Source organism: Muscardinus avellanarius (genome assembly GCF_963383645.1).
Source record: "Muscardinus avellanarius genome assembly, chromosome: 4".
In the NCBI taxonomy this organism is placed as follows: Eukaryota; Metazoa; Chordata; class Mammalia; order Rodentia; family Gliridae; genus Muscardinus; species Muscardinus avellanarius.
The window spans coordinates 81,157,343-81,173,194 of NC_137789.1; the positions used below are offsets into that span (position 1 = coordinate 81,157,343).

At 42.8% G+C, this 15,852-nt stretch overlaps 1 protein-coding gene across 1 annotated transcript; it reads left to right on the plus strand.

The window, feature by feature from the left end:
• The first annotated feature begins 686 nt into the window (after positions 1-686).
• RPS20 (ribosomal protein S20) lies at positions 687-1,856 on the plus strand. Its single transcript, XM_080695150.1, has 4 exons — positions 687-797; positions 938-1,037; positions 1,331-1,404; positions 1,644-1,856. Exons 1-4 carry the CDS (start codon positions 795-797, stop codon positions 1,824-1,826), a joined length of 360 nt encoding a protein of 119 aa, XP_080551276.1. The 5' UTR covers positions 687-794; the 3' UTR covers positions 1,827-1,856.
• The last annotated feature ends 13,996 nt before the right edge of the window (positions 1,857-15,852 follow it).

A 15,852-nucleotide genomic window follows, 5' to 3' on the forward strand; every position in this document is an offset into this window, starting at 1 on the left:
GGGCGGTCGTACCCAGGGGAATATTCCTTTATCCGAGGAGCTGAGGTTTGGGGACAAGGCGCGCCTTGCGGTCCTGTCCTGCCGGCCGGCCAGCAGCAACAACTGTCTCCTGCACTGGAACTGCTCGCAGCTTGACATTTTCGCCGTCTCCTTTTTGGAAGAGAAGGTATATATAGACATAGATGCTTCTGCTGGCCTGGGATGCCAGAAGCTGAAATGCCACCCAAGGACATTTCAGGCACTGAAAAATAACTGCCTCCTAATTTGAAAAGTAACCTAGCTGGCTTGTTGAAACATTTTCCCCAACACAGTGTCAGTTTGACTCATTACTTGCTCAGTGAGTTGATTTGGTTTGTCTAGGAAGCAAAGTTTGCACAGGGGTTGTTTGCACTTTGCCAGACGAGGAGGGAAGGGCCCCCAGAGGAGTTTCTCGGGCTTCATCTTGGGCCTGTCTTCTCCACCAGGTGGCCCTAGGGCCGGGATCCCGCCCCCACGGGGCTGTGACTCCTCCTGGACGAAAGGGGGCGCCCGCGCAGCGCCTTTCTCCCGACTCCGCGGGCGCTCCGGCCTCGCCTGGTGCGGCCGCCCGTCCGGCGCGCGGGGCTGTTCCACTTCCGGGCGAGCGGGACCCGGATGTGGGCGTACTATATAAACCCCGCTCGGGCCCCTCGGCTTTCTTTCCGAGGGTGACGCGGCTGTGAGTGCTGCGGAGCTTTTGTCCGCCCTCCTGCTCCTGACTCACCGCTGTTCTCTCGCGCCGAGGAGCAAGTCGGTCAGGAAGCCGCGCCGCAGCCATGGTGAGCGGGTTGGAGCGCGTGGCCGGGCGCGGCGGGAGCGCGGGCTCGGGGCTCCAGCGAGGGACGCGCGAGCTGGCCGAAGATGCCCCTGCAGGCGGCTGGTCTGTGGCTTATTTTCTCTCTCCCGTGTGTAATAACAGGCTTTTAAAGATACTGGAAAGACACCTGTGGAACCAGAGGTGGCGATTCACCGAATTAGAATTACCCTCACCAGCCGCAATGTGAAGTCGCTGGAAAAGGGTCAGTACGATCGTGGCGGAGCGAGGCACGAGTAAGAGTCGCGCGTTTGACTTGCTGACAGACGCGATCGACTGGAAGGGGCAGGTTCTTCATTTTACAAAGGTTAAGATTCGCTAAAAGCTATTTTCGCTGCATTTTGCCCCAGAAGTGTTACACAGTTGGCGATGAGGAGATACCTACTGTGTTGAATGGTGGTGATTGCTTTATACGCTATTCTGAGCCAGCACAAATTGAAATTTTTAAGCGGGTCTTGAGTGCTTTGAATGAACTGAACTGGATTTATTTCCCTGTAGTGTGTGCTGATTTGATCAGAGGCGCCAAAGAAAAGAACCTCAAAGTGAAAGGACCTGTTCGCATGCCTACCAAGGTAAGAAGTGTTTACATTAAGTGCCTAATGTTAGAAGTCACTTTCTTGGGGAATGGTGCTTTCAGGGTGCTGTTCCTAGCATAGTGAAAGTGGCTTTGCATTTTTAGTTGATTTTTCTTAAATATATTTCTCAAGTGAAATAAAATTGATTATTAAGTAAAATATACAGCAATGTAAGTTTCATAGGCTCCTAAGGGTAAACCTGATGCCATAAACACTTTTTTCCCCCTTTGTTACAGACTCTGAGAATCACTACGAGGAAAACTCCTTGTGGTGAAGGCTCTAAGACATGGGATCGCTTCCAGATGAGAATCCACAAGCGACTAATTGACTTACACAGCCCTTCTGAGATTGTTAAACAAATTACTTCCATCAGTATTGAGCCAGGAGTGGAGGTTGAAGTTACCATTGCAGATGCCTAAGTCAGGAATTTTAATAAACTGGTTGCCACTTGCTAAATTTTGTTGGTTTTTATTTGGGGCATATATTTTAGGAATAGAAACAAAGGCGAGTTACACAATTTGTCTTGATTTTCAAGTAAAATCAAGTTAATATTTACTAGAGGCCACCAAATCAATTTACTCTATTTGAATCACTAAAAGACTGAAGTTAGTATAAGTCTGTATTGAATACAGTTTGGTTTTACAGTATGGCAGTAAAACTTTATGTAACTGGAGCTTTTCTGAAGAGTGTAGCCTTTCCAGTTCTGTCCCAGAAATGGGTTTAATTGATACAGAGTGTTTTAACATTAGGTAATAATTTGGAAGCCTGTCATAGCATAAAATTTGGGGAACTGCTATTATCAATGTTAAATATATTAAATGTTCCTTGAACATTTAAAAATGTTTACTTGGAAACAAAACCCTTGCAGGGTCTTTAAGGAATGGGGAGTGGGTCAAATAGTGATGAAGCCAGTGATTTCGGATGGAGGAGTGAAGGTTTAAAATGGGCACCTCTCCAGTCATCTCTTTGGATTCACTGCTTTGCCTTTGTTTAGAAATGTGACCTAGCAATTACCAAGGAGACAGGAACCACTGCAGCTCTTCATTGCTGAATCAGAGCTCTTCACCTGACATCCTGGAGGGTCTGTGTATGTGCTATGAGTGTAAAATGAACAGGTGAGAGGGTGTGAAAAGCCCTGGCCATGCAGATTGTTTGAAATGTTATTACTTGAACATGAGGGCTTGATCCAGTTATTTGACTTAAGGGTTGGTTCTTAAGTGCCAAAGGAGAATACTAATAATCTCTTAAATGAGCATAAGGTGTTTGAGTCTCTGGAAGGCATTTTCCAACTAAATTAAAGATAGCTTGCTAAGGGCATGGATTTTTCATGCAGGGACCTTGATTCCCACAGGATCTGGTGCACAAGCCAGTTAGATAGTATGAGTTACTTGTTAAGAATACTTTGAGAAGTATATTTGAATCCTCAGGGATGAAGCCTTTCTAACTGCATCTTCCTTCACAAGAAAATGGCCAAGCAAGCCTAACCATAGCAAAGAACATGGCAAAGCCAAACATATTTTGAAGGTTAAGAGGAGGTAAATTCAGGTTCTTATTTCCTTCATCCTAGGAATAAAATAGATCACTTTCATAGTAAATTTCTGAGCCAGAGAACTGAATTCTATAGAATTTATCCTGTAGCTGGGCGTGGTGCTATAGGCTTGTAATCCCAATACTTGGGAAGCTGAGATGGGAGGATCCCAGTTCCTGGCCACCCTCAGCTACTTAGGCCCTTCACAACTTAATGAGATCCTGTTTCAAAAATAAAGAATAGCTGGATGTGGTGGTGCACACTTGTAATCCCAACATTAGGGAGGCTGAGACCAGAGGATCGCAGTTCACAAACAGCCTCAGCTATTTAGGCCTTCCGCAACTTAGACCCTGTTTCAAAATAAAAAGAATAAAAAAAAAAGGGCAGGAAGTGTAGCTCAGAGGTTGAAAGTCTCTGGGTTCAATCCCTAGCACCACACACACAAATTCTGTGAAAACAACACAAACTGGCTGAGACAGGTTGCAGCTTCTTGGCTGTAATTTAGTGAGGCCCTGTTTGCAAAAATAGAAAATAGGGAGTGCTAGTAGAGGTGTAGCTCAAAGAATGTTCCTGGGTTCAGTCCCCAGCACCAAAAAGCCTCACAAATATAGCAATACTAAGTGTGTATTTCATGAATTAGGTTTTTAAATTTTACCTTTTTTTTTTTTTTGGCAATACTGAGGATGAAGCCCAGGGGCATTTTGCCTCTGAGCTATACCCTGCTCTATTTTTTTTTTATTTTGAAACAGGATCTCACTGGGTTGTAAAGGGCTGTCCACAAACCAAGATCCTCCTGCCTCAGTCTTCCAAATGCTGGGATTGTAAGCTTGTGCCACCATGCTGGGCCTCAACTTGAATTCTTTGAGAGTATATTAAAATTTTGGTTCCACATTAGGAAAACAATTGAGCTCTGTGCTGAAGACAAGGTTTGTTAAGTCATGTGTTTCTGTCAATTAAAATTGGTTATGATAAAACGATGGGTTTTCTTTATCTGAACGGCTCAAAATCCTAACTTGGATTTTGGAATTTTTCAGGGGCTCATGGCAATGCAAAATGTAAGAAGGAATAAGTTAGATGGAGTGGGGGAGGACAGGTAAAGGACCAGCTCAAAGATGAGAAGGAGTGTGGCATGTTAGAGGGACTGAGAGAAGTTAGGTGTGGATGGAATGTCTGGTCCAGAGGTCATGTGAGGAGGGAGCCAGGGCTGGAGAGGTAAAAAAGGGATAAGAAATATAGACTTTATCTTTGGGTAAAGGGAGATTATTAGGGGATTTTGCTTAGAATTCGGATGATCAGCCGGGTGTGGTGGCGCATGGTTGCAATCCCAGCACTTGGGAGGCTGAGGCAGGAGGATTGCGCATGTTTGAGGCCAACCTCAGCTACTTAGGCTCTCAGCAACTTAGTAAGATGCTGTTTCCAAATAAAGTATAAAATAGTTCTGTGAGTGTAGCCCCAGGGGTTAGAAAGCCCCTGGTTCCATCCTTAGTACCATACACACACACAAAAAGAAGTAGGATGATCAGACAATGGATTGGAAGTCAGGCGTGATAGCTCACGGTTGTAATCCCTCCATTCGGGAGGCTGAGAACAGAGGATCATGGTTTGGGGACAGCCTCAGCTACTTAGGCCCTCTGCAAGTTAGACTGTTTCAAAATAAAGGACAAAAAAATAGGGCAGGAGGTGTAGCTTGGAGGTCGAATGCCCCTATACCCGCAAAAAAAAAAAAAAAAAAAAAAGTCTTGGAGCTGGGCAAGGTGGCACATATCTGTAATCCCAATACTTGGGAGGCTGAGACAGGAGGATCACACACAGGTTCAAGTCCAGCATCAGCAATTTAGCAAGACCCTGTTTCAAAAAATAAATAGTAGGCCGGGCATGGTGGCACACACTTGTAATCCCAGCATTTGGGAGGTTGAGACCGAAGGATGGCGGTTCGTGGATAGCCTCAGCTACTTAGGCCCTTTGCAACTCAGACCCTGTTTCAAAATAAAGAATAAAAAATAGGGCTTGGGGTGTAGCTCAGAGGTAGGATGCCCCTGGGTTCCATTCCTAGTACTGAAAATAAATAATAAATAAGTAAATAGGGCTATAGATGTAGCTTGGAAGTAGAATGCCCCTGGGCTCAATCCTAGTACCCCTTCCACAAAAAAAAAAAAATGAAAAGAAAGAAAGGACTGGAGGGGAAGCAGAACCTGAAGGAAGGTATTGCAGGAGTCAAGGCAATACACTGATAACTCTTGAACCAAAATCAAAGACATGGAAATGGAGAAAGTTCTATCACCATGAGAAAATTTCAGACATAGAATCTACTATCTTTGGAAATAGTTGACCCTAGGAAGGATAACTGAAGATTTATGTTGTGTTTGAGCATTAAGTGGACAGCAGAACATTCACAGAGACCATTGCAGAAAGTGGCGAGCTGGATGTGACACATTTGGAGTGGCCATGTGACATCCAGGTGGAGACACCTAGCAGCTAGAGACAGTAGATCTGAAGCTTGAGAGAGGACTGGAAGTGGAGGTGCAGCTGTTAGGCCTCTAGCACACTGATGACAGGATGACAAGACGGTCCTCTGAAGGAGCTCAAGGGAGCTGTTATCATAAGAGGATGGGTTGAGCCCTGGGGGAGCCAGTCCTAAGGCTAAGGGAACCCACATGTTTGAGGAAGAAAACCCAGGGGTATGTGGAAAGAGGGAAGGCATGGGAAGTGTTTCAAGAATGAGGGAGTTATTAACTGGACCAAAGAAAATACAAGCCAATTAAGAAGGGCCCATTAAATGTAGTAAAAATGTCGCTGGGCGTCGTGGCACACATTTGGGAGGCGGAGACAAAGCATCAGAGTTCATAGACAGGCTTAGGTACTTACTGAGGCCCTTTGCAACTCAGACCCTGTTTCAAAATAAAGAATAAAAACTAGGGCTGGGGGTGTAGCTCAGAGGTAGAATGCCCCTGAGTTCCGTCCTCATTAACACACACACACACACACGTAAAAATGAGCCGGTGTGGAAACTCATGCTTGCAATCCCAGCATTTAGGAGGCAGAGACCAGAGGATCGCTGTTTGCAGACAACCTCAGCTACTTAGTGAGGCCCCTGGCAACTCAGTGAAACCCTGTCTCAAAATAAAGACTTAAAAAAAAAAAAAAAAAAGGGCTGTGGGGTGTAGCTCAGATGTAGAATGCCCCAGGGTTCCTTCCCGAGTACAGCAAAAAAATTAAAATAAAATAAAATATAATAATAATAAATAAAGTGGTGATGGTGGGGATAGAGACTGCCTGTGCTTTTGGAAAGCTTGTTTCTTTTTTTTTCTTTTTGCCAGGAAGCCTAGGGTGTATGTAAATACTAAGGCGAGGAAGGTGAAGAGGCTGGAGCAGGAGGTGAGGAGGTAGGAGGAATGGAATCCAGAGACAGGCTGAGGTATGAACTTGGAGAGGAACAGAACACCTCTCCCCTTTTCTGTTGTAACTAGAAGGTCAAGAGTCAAAGACAACACTCGCGTGCTGAGTGCCCAGAGTTAGCAAGTTCTCATAGGACGGCTCCCTGCATCTGTGTGAATAGGAGGAAGCATCCCAGGCAGAGTAAGAGAGATCTGCTGGGATCTAGGACTGCAAGAAAGGGAGAATGTTTGAAAAAGTTTAGTGGTGAACAGGAGAAAGAAACAAGAATTATTAGGACAGTAAGACCTTGGCTTTAGAGTGTCACCAATCTGAGCCATTTCCTTTTATTTTTCTCTTTCTCTCTCTAATTGCCCATGGTGATCAAGATATAGACATGGGAAAAGCAAATTGCTGAACTGACCCAGGACTGAGGCTTGCCAGTCATGATTATTACGGGCAATAAGACAAGATAGTGGAGAATATTACGAAGTGATAGACCATGAAATCAAAGAAAAAAAGAAAGTTGCTCGATGGAGGTTGATTCTGATCACGGCATTCCAGCAGTATCAGAGAAAGCCCAAGTGTGAGCTCATCATCTCAGAAGAGTAGCCCTAGAGTAGTGGTTTTCTATATCTATATCTACATGTATGTCTGTTCTGGCTATCTATCATCTGTCAATGTATCTTCTACCTGCTATTATCCATTCAGCATGAGCTCCAAAGGTCACAGGGTGTGGGTTCTTGTTCCTGTTCTTCCATGTTTATTCTTGAGAAAATCATTTATGCTTTCTAGGACTCATCCTGTTGTATAAGGGTTTAGACTACATGATCTCAAAAGCCCATTTGATTTTGAAGTTCTAGAAATCTATGATTGTATTGAGGAGAAATCATTCTTCCATGATCCTAAACAGATGTGATGCTAACATCCTCTTATAGCTATAAAACATAATTATTAGGAGTGACTTCATGCTCTGTAATTATAAGAGGTCTTCCTTTGGTGAATTTGACTGGAGAGACAAGCATTAGCAAACTTGGAAAAGTGTTAGATTTTTTTTCCTATATCAAAGAGTCTAGTAACATGCAATAAAATGTTTTTGTTGTTGTTAGAAAGCTCTAGATAATAATAAATGTCAACTTGTTTTCATTTTTACATAAATATATACAATATTTTAAATCCAATGAGATGCACACAGCTATAGAAGTAATAAAATCAGCTTGAAGAGTAAAATGAGTCAGTTCAAACTAATCTCTTGGCCTTTGTTATTTTTATACACGAATCTGACGATTAGTAAGACTGCCAGTACAACCCAGTTTTCTTGCATAGTCCTAGTTTGTGTGTTCCTTCCATGTAAGGAGAGAAATCTCTTCACTTTTACTCTTAAAGATTGTCCTCATTCAAATGCTAATTTTAAGGTTACTGTTAACCTTATACTGTTAACCTTATACTGTTAACAGTAACCTTAGTACTGTTGCCATATTTCTGGACCTACTTTATCCATACTCTTTGTTTAGTTCTCAAATGTTTTACCCTTTCAGATTAGCCATATAAAATCAATTGAAGCCAGGAAAGTGGGTTTTCCTCTTTTTAATTTTTTAGCTGTAGCTTTGTTAAGCACCAACTTTGTAGTGGTGACCCAGCTTGCTAATGTTAAAAGTAGCTTTCTGCTCTGCCAGGTAAGGAGCTTGGAAGGCATTTCTCCCTTCCTTACAACAAGAAAAAAGCTGAACAAACTGAAAATCAAAGACTGTTCTTAAACTCATCAGAGAGCTGAGTCACAGGCCATGCAGAAACCAGAAGAGCTACTGGAACAACCAGAAAGAAAGACACCTGCAGCGTCAGAAGCCAAGCCCTGGAAGAAATACTTCAACAGTCTTCAGAGGTCTGATCTCAGAAGAACATGAGAGTGAAAAGCTGAGATTTCTCAGGCTTTTCCTTGAAGGATCCCACCAGGCTCTCCAAAGGAAAACCCCACATCTGAAGGCATCACGCTGGAGACAGGACAAATGAAAGTCTGACACTTAGAAAGTTAGAGAATGCCCCCGCCAACCTACCACTACACCAACAGTAATGGCAGCAGCAGATAAGCACTGTCAGAGCTGCAAGATGTGCCAGACCAAAGGGAAGCCTCACTACCAGGAAGGGCGCTGGGCGCAGTGGCACACGCTTGTCATTCCAATGATCGGGAGGCTGAGACGCAGCAACTTAGACTCTCACAACTTAGTGAGACCATGTTTCAAAATAAAAAATAAATGTAGCTGAGAAGTAGACCACCCTGGGTTCAATCCCAGTACCAAAACAATAAAACAACACAAGCAGTAAGGGAGAAAAAGCAAGCGCACTAGAGAACTTTGAAAGCTCCACTGTCTACAGCTACTCCAGACACTAAATACAGCTTAGCTCCTGGACAGAGCAATGCAAATCCCCACACAAGATGCCTGTTTATCTTGGTTTTTATTATCCAACAGACATTTCCAGCTTTCAGAGGAGAAAAAAAATGCAAGGTGTGCCAAAAAGCAAGAAAAATAGAAACATTAAACAAAGCAACCATCAGAACCACACATAGATATGATGTTGAAATTGAAAAAACTTAAAATAACTACAGTTCATATGTTAAAATCTTGGATGTAAAAAGATACATGCACAGACAGATGGGCAATGGAAACAGACAGCAACTCCAAGGAAGAGCCAAACAGGTTTGCCAGAAGTCAAATCACAGCAACATAAACAAAGACTGTCTTTGAGGGTCTCATCAGTATACCAGACAGTCGGGTAGAGAATCGGTTACCTTGAAGACAGACTAATACAAATTTTTCAAAGTGCAGGGTAAAGATTAAAAAAAAAAAAAAAAAAAGACTCCAGAGCCAGGCAAGGTGGCACATGCTTGTAATCCCAGCATTTGGGAGGCTGAGACCGGAGGATCACAGTTCGAGGACAGCCTCAGCTACTTAGTGAGGCCCTCTGCAACTTAGTGAGACCCTGTTTCAAAATAAAGAATAAAAAATAGGGCAGGGGGTATAGCTCAGAGGTTGACTGCCCCTGAGTTCCATCCCCAGTACCACAAAAAAAAAATAAATAAATAAATAAATAAAATAAAAATAGGGCTGGGGTATAGCTTGGAGGTACAATGCCCCTGAGTCCTGAGTTCCATTCCTGGTACTGAAAAAAAAAAAAAAAAAAAAAAAGACCTCAAACTCAGAACACTTGGGAAATATGGAACAATTATAAAAGGTATAACATGCCGGGCGTGGTGGCGCACGCTTGTAATCCCAGCGCTTGGGAGGCAGAGACAGGAGGATCGTGCAGGTTCGAAGCCAGCCTCAGCTACTTAGTGAGGCTCTCAGCAACTTAGTGAGACCCTGTTTCCAAATAAAGAATTAAAAAAAAAAAATAGGGGAGGGGGTGTAGCTCCCTACCCATAAAAAAATAAATAAATAAAAGGTATAACATGTGCATAGCTAGAATATCAGAAAGAAAATAGAGAATGGAGCAGAAGAAATATTTTGAAATAATAATGCCTGAAATTTTTCTAAAATTAATGAGACACCAAACTACAAATCCAAAAATCTTATTGAACATCAAGTATTTTTATTATTGTTGTTGTTATTATTTTTTATTTGTGTAGTACTGGGAATTGAACCCAAGGGCATGCTACCTCCAACAAAACCCCCACCCCTATTTTATTTTATTTCAAAACAGGGTCTTGCTAAGTTGATGTAAACCTCACTGAGTTGCTGAGGCTGGTTTCAAACCTGAAATTCTCCTGTCTCAACATCCCAAATACTGGGATTACAGGCATGTGCCACCATGCCAGGCTTGTATATTAAGTACCAAGAAATCCACAATGAAAAATCTACAATGATATGTTCAGAAAATGAAGACAATGAAAGAAACTGAAGGCAAATTAGGGTGGTATGGAGGAACATCTTACCTATAGAGGAACAAGGATGAGAATTTCTAAATAGACTTCTCAGAAACTATGTCAGCAAGAAAAAAATGTTGAAAATATTTAAAGTATTGGAAGAAGCCGAGCATGGTGGCGCATGCCTGTAATCCCAGCATTCGGGAGGCTGAGACCAGAGGATTGTGGTTCGTGGACAGCCTCAGCTACTTAGTGAGGCCCTCTGCAACTCAAGTGAGACCCTGTTTCAAAATAAAGAATAAAAAATAGGGCAAAGGGTATAGCTTGGAGGTCGAATGCCCCTGGGTTCCATCCCCAGACCTGCACAAAAAAAAAAAAAAAAAAAAGAAGAAGAAAAAGAAAGAAACAATTAAGGCCTTTAGCCCTAAAAATGTATAAAGGCAATTACTGCCTCTGTTTACCTCCTCTTCTCTGTGACCTGGCCTGGGTATAGAAAAGGTAAACTCCGTGTGCTGCTTTGAAGCAACCATAGTTGATGAGCAATCAATACTGCCCAATACAATAGATGCAAAAGCCAGGTAGATTCTTGACCCCTGTACTTAGTAAGTGCACTGTCTGGAGACAAAGAGGCACCACCTGCCTAAGAAATAAGTTAGAGACAAAGAGGCACCACCTGCCTAAGGAATCAGTTACTAGCCGATTGCCTTGGCAACGCTAAGAAGATACCAATACAAGCAAGGCCAGGCATGTTGGCTCACACTTGTAATCTCTGCACTTAGGAGACTGAGACAGGAGGATCATGCAGGTTCGAAGCCATCCTCAGCTGGTTTAAGAGATCCTGTTTCCAAATAAAATATAAAATAGGGTCTGGGAATATAACCCAGAGGTAGAAAGCCCCTGGGTTCCATCCCCCCAGTACCACCACAAAAAAAAAAAAAAAAAAAAGAAGAAGATACTAATACAAAATCTATTTAAAGACTGGGGTCCCAAGAAAGGTCAGAGTTCTATTTTGGGGCTTTCCAGCATGTGTGCCAGCATGCATGCTGCTTTTTCCTTCTTTTCTCTATTTCCTACTGATCTTTGTCGCAGCTGCACAAGACTCTGAGGCCGCTGGGCTGGGGGCTTTCCTTCAGGGGACTGCGATTAGGGTGTAGTCATTTCTGCCACCCCTACTCCTGCACCGCGTTGCACCACTAGATCTCAAACCCAGAGAGTTTATCAAAGCTGGTTGAGTCCCTGAGGGTGCAATGCTGGGATTTCTCTTGTAGGGGCCACAATTTCACTTATTATTGTAGTGGTGCTGGGCTGGAGCTTCTGCTGGAGCTTTCGTGGGCGTGGTGAACTCACCTCTGCTGATGGTACTATGGCATCTCTGCCACGCCCTTGACCATGAGTTTGGCATATATCCCCTCTGGTTTTCAGCTCTGCTCTGAATCTCTGCAGACCGTGATGGGCTTGGCTGCTGAAAATATTAGCTCGTCTTTGCACTGAAAGAAGTGCTGAATTACACCTGACTGGACTGTAACTGGTCGCTTCAGCTCCTTTGCTTTTCCTCCCTGCCTGATTCTTTCTTTCTTTCTTTCTTTCTTTCCTTCTTTCTTTCTTTCTTTCTTTCTTTCTTTCTTTCTTTCTTTCTTTCTTTCTTTCTTTCTTTCTTTTGTGTGGTACTGGGGTTCCTGGAAGCCCGTCTACCTCCGGGCTACACTCCCAGACCAAATATATATATATTGGAAACAGGGTCTCTTAAAGCCAGCCAGTGCGGCTGGCTTTGAACCCCCATGATCCTCCTGTTTCCACCTCCCAAATGCGGGAATTACAAGTATGCGCCACCATGCCTGGCTCCTGCCTGATTTTTGTAATAAAGATTTGTTAAAGCTGTACCACTCTGCCTATTAATTTTAATTTTTCTATCCCACAAACTTTAGTTGAATAAGAAAAAGAGCCCTCGACACCATTTAAACCGTAACAGGGTCAATCCCTAGTACCACCAAAAAAAAAAAAAAAAAAAAAAAGGAAAATAGATCAGAAGGGAAGGCATAGACCATAAACTCATATCTATGGAAAGCAAGAGAGAATTATCAAAAAAGGAAAAAAATAAAAGATAAAAGGAATTTTCTTAATTTTAACTGACCTATAATATAAATGTTCAAGAAATAATAGTAACAATGTGCTGGGTGTTTTAATCATATGGGTCAGTACAGTAAGTGCTAGCAGTGTCCAAAGAGACGGGCATCCATGAGTACTTCTATTAGTTGTAAAATTATATCATGAACTCTTGAGCAACAACTAAAAAAAGTTTGGTGGGTTTTCTTTTTGTTTTGTTTTTGTTTTTGTGCTGCGTGTTAAACCCAGGGGATTTCTACCTCTGAGCTATACCCAGCCCTATTTTTTATTCTTTATTTTGGAATAGGGTTATGGAGCCCCTCACTAAGCTGAGGCTGGTGGAGAACTTGAAATCCTCCTGTTTCAGCCTCCCAAGTACTGGGATTATAGCATAGCATGTGCCACCATGCCTGACTTTAAAATGTTTTTAAAAGGCCGAGTGTGGTGGCACGCACTTGTAATCCCCACGCTTAAGAGGCGGAGACAGGAGGATCACGCAGGTTCAAAGCCAGCCTCGCTGGCTTAAGAGACCCTGTTTCCAAATAAAAAATATAAAAATAGGTCTGGGAGTGTAGCCCGGAGGTAGAAGGGTTTCCAGGAACCCCAGTACCACCAAAAAAAAAAAAAAATCTTTTTAAAAGATGCATAAAGTTGGGCGTGGCTGCACACACTTGTAATCCCAGCGTTTTTAAGGCTGAGACTGGAGGATTGCAGTTTGAGGACAGCCTCAGCTACTTAGTGAGGCCCTCTACAACTAAGTGAGACCCTGTTTTAAAATAAAGAATAAAAAAAGGGCTGGGGGTGTAGCTCTGAGGTAGAATGCCCCTTGGTTCCATCCCCATTACTGAAAAAAAAATGATGCATACATAAATAACGTAAGAAGAAAGGAGAAATAAAGCCAGAGAAGGACCGGCATAGTGGCACATACCTATAACTTGGGAGGCTGGGACAGAAGACTTGTGTGTTTGAGGCAAGCCTCAGCAATTTAGTGAGACTTTGTTTCAAAATAAAGACTAGCTAGCCAGGCATGGTGGCGCATGCTTGTAATCCTCGCGCTTGGGAGGCTGAGACAGGAGGATCGCGCAGGTTCAAAGCCAGCCTCGGCTACTTAGTGAGGCTCTCAGCAACTTAGTGAGACCCTGTTTCCAAATAAAATATAAAATGGGTCTGGGAGTATAGCCCGGAGGTAGAAAGCCTCTGGGTTCCACCCCCAGTACCACCAAAAAATAATAAATAAATAAATAAATAAATAAATAAATAAATAAATAAAATAGAGAATAGCTGAGCGTGGTAGCGCACCTTGTAATTCCATCGCTTGGGAGGCTGAGACAGGAGGATTGCACAGGTTCGAAGCCTGCCTCGACTACTTAGTGAGGCTCTCAGCAACTTAGTGAGACCCTGTTTTCAAATAAAGTATAAAATAGGTCTGGGAGTATAGCTCTGAGGGGGAAAAAAAAAAAGCTTCTGGGTTCCACCCTCAGTACCACAAAAATAAATAAAGAAAAAAAAATAAAGAATAAAGTGAGTGTTTAGGTCAGAGGTAGAAGGGCTCCTGGCATCTCTGCCTTGCCCTTGGCCATGAGTACCAAAAAGAAAAATAAATCTTAAGTCACATATTAATGTTAAGCTGGGTATGGTGGTGCACCTTCATAATCCCAACATTTGGGAGGCTGACACGGGAGGATAGCAGTTCGAGGACAGCCTCAGCTTCTACTTAGTAAGGCCCTTTGCAACTCAGTGAGACCCTGTTTCAAAATAAAGAATAAAAAAGGGTTTAGGAATGTAGCTCAGAGATAGAAAGCCCTTGGGCTTCATCCCAATGCCACACACACACACACACAGATATATATATATATATATATATATATATATATATATATATATATATTTTTTTTTTTTTTTTTTTTTTTTTTTGGTGGTATGAGGAATGGAACCCAGGGGATTTCTACCTCCAGGCTATACTCTCAGACTTATTTTATATGTTATTTAGAAACAGGGTCTCACTAAGTTACTGAGAGCCTAAGTAGCTGAGGCTGGCTTTGAACCTGTGTGATCCTCCTGTCTCAGCCTCCCAAGCATGGGGATAACAAGCATACACCACCACGCCTGGCTATATATATATTAATTTTAGACCAAATTGTAGTTACTTTAAAATGCAATGAAGCCAGGCGTGGTGGCGCACGCTTGTAATCCCCGCACTTGGGAGGCAGAGACAGGAGGATCGTGCAGGTTCGAAGCCAGCCACACTGGCTTAAGAGACCCTGTTTCCAAAAATAAAAATATAGGTCTGGGAGTGTAGCCCGGATATAGAAGGGCTTCCAGGAACCCCAGTACCACCAAAAACTAAAAATAAAAAAATAAATAAAATAAAATGAAGGCTTATAAACCATTGCAAATATCATGATGTGGAGAGGTTCCTTAATCCTTTATCCTTTGTAATTTACAGTTCCTGTTTATCAGCGTAAAGCATGAGGCTGAAAACAATAATTTTTATCATTTAAGTTTTTTATCTGCCAGCATAAAGTATTAATTAGGATGGAAAAAAATAATATGGTTTTGTTTTTTATTCAATCCACCTGCATGTATAAAAGCATTCAAGCAGCGGGACAGGTGTAGTTGCACACACCTGTAATCTCAGTACTTGGGAGACTGAGACAGGAGGATCACAGGTTTGAGGCCAGCCCCAGCAACTTGTGAGTCTCAGGAACTTAGTAAGATTCTGTTTCCAAATAAAATAGGGCTGGGAGTATAGCTCAGAGGTAGAATGTTTTGGGGCTCAATTTCCAGAACAACTACAAAGTAATACAGGTGAAGGTTCAGGAGTTACAGGAGCTTTCCCAGAGACTAACTGGGTCTGGAGAACTAGGGATGAGAAGAGTTGCATCACTTGCCAGGACAGGACTGACAAATTGACTTCACCCATATACCTTCTAACAAAAAACTAAAATATCTTCTTACCATGGCCGACAACCTAACAGGTTGGGTAGAGGCTTTTCCCTCAAAGGACGAGACATCTCCCACAGTTTTGAAATCCACTCATCTGTGAAGGACATCTTGGCTGGTTCCAGTTTGGCAACGATGAACTGTGCAACTATGAACACGGTTGTTCATACATTAGTTTGGTATTTTGGTTTTCATTCTTTTTGGTAGATACCCAGAGGTGGTATTGCTGGATCATATGGTAAGTTCGTTTTCCTTCTTCTGAGGATCTTCCATACTGTTCTCCAAAGAGGTTGCACCAACTTGCAATCCCACCAGCAATGTTTTAGAGCTTCTATTTCTCCACACTATTCCCACTTACTGAAAACCTGAAAGCCAGAAGGTGAGTAATTTTGACAGGATGATCCACTCACAACCAATTTTTTTTTTTTTTTTTTTTGCAGGTCTGGGGATGGAACCCAGGGGCATTTGACCTCCGAGCTACACCCCCAGGCCTATTTTTTATTCTTTATTTTGAAACAGGGTCTCACTGAGTTGTGGAGGGCCTCACTAAGTAGCTGAGGCTGTCCATGAACCGCGATCCTCCAGTCTCAGCCTCCCAAATGCTGGGATTACAAGCGTGCACCACAATGCCTGGCTT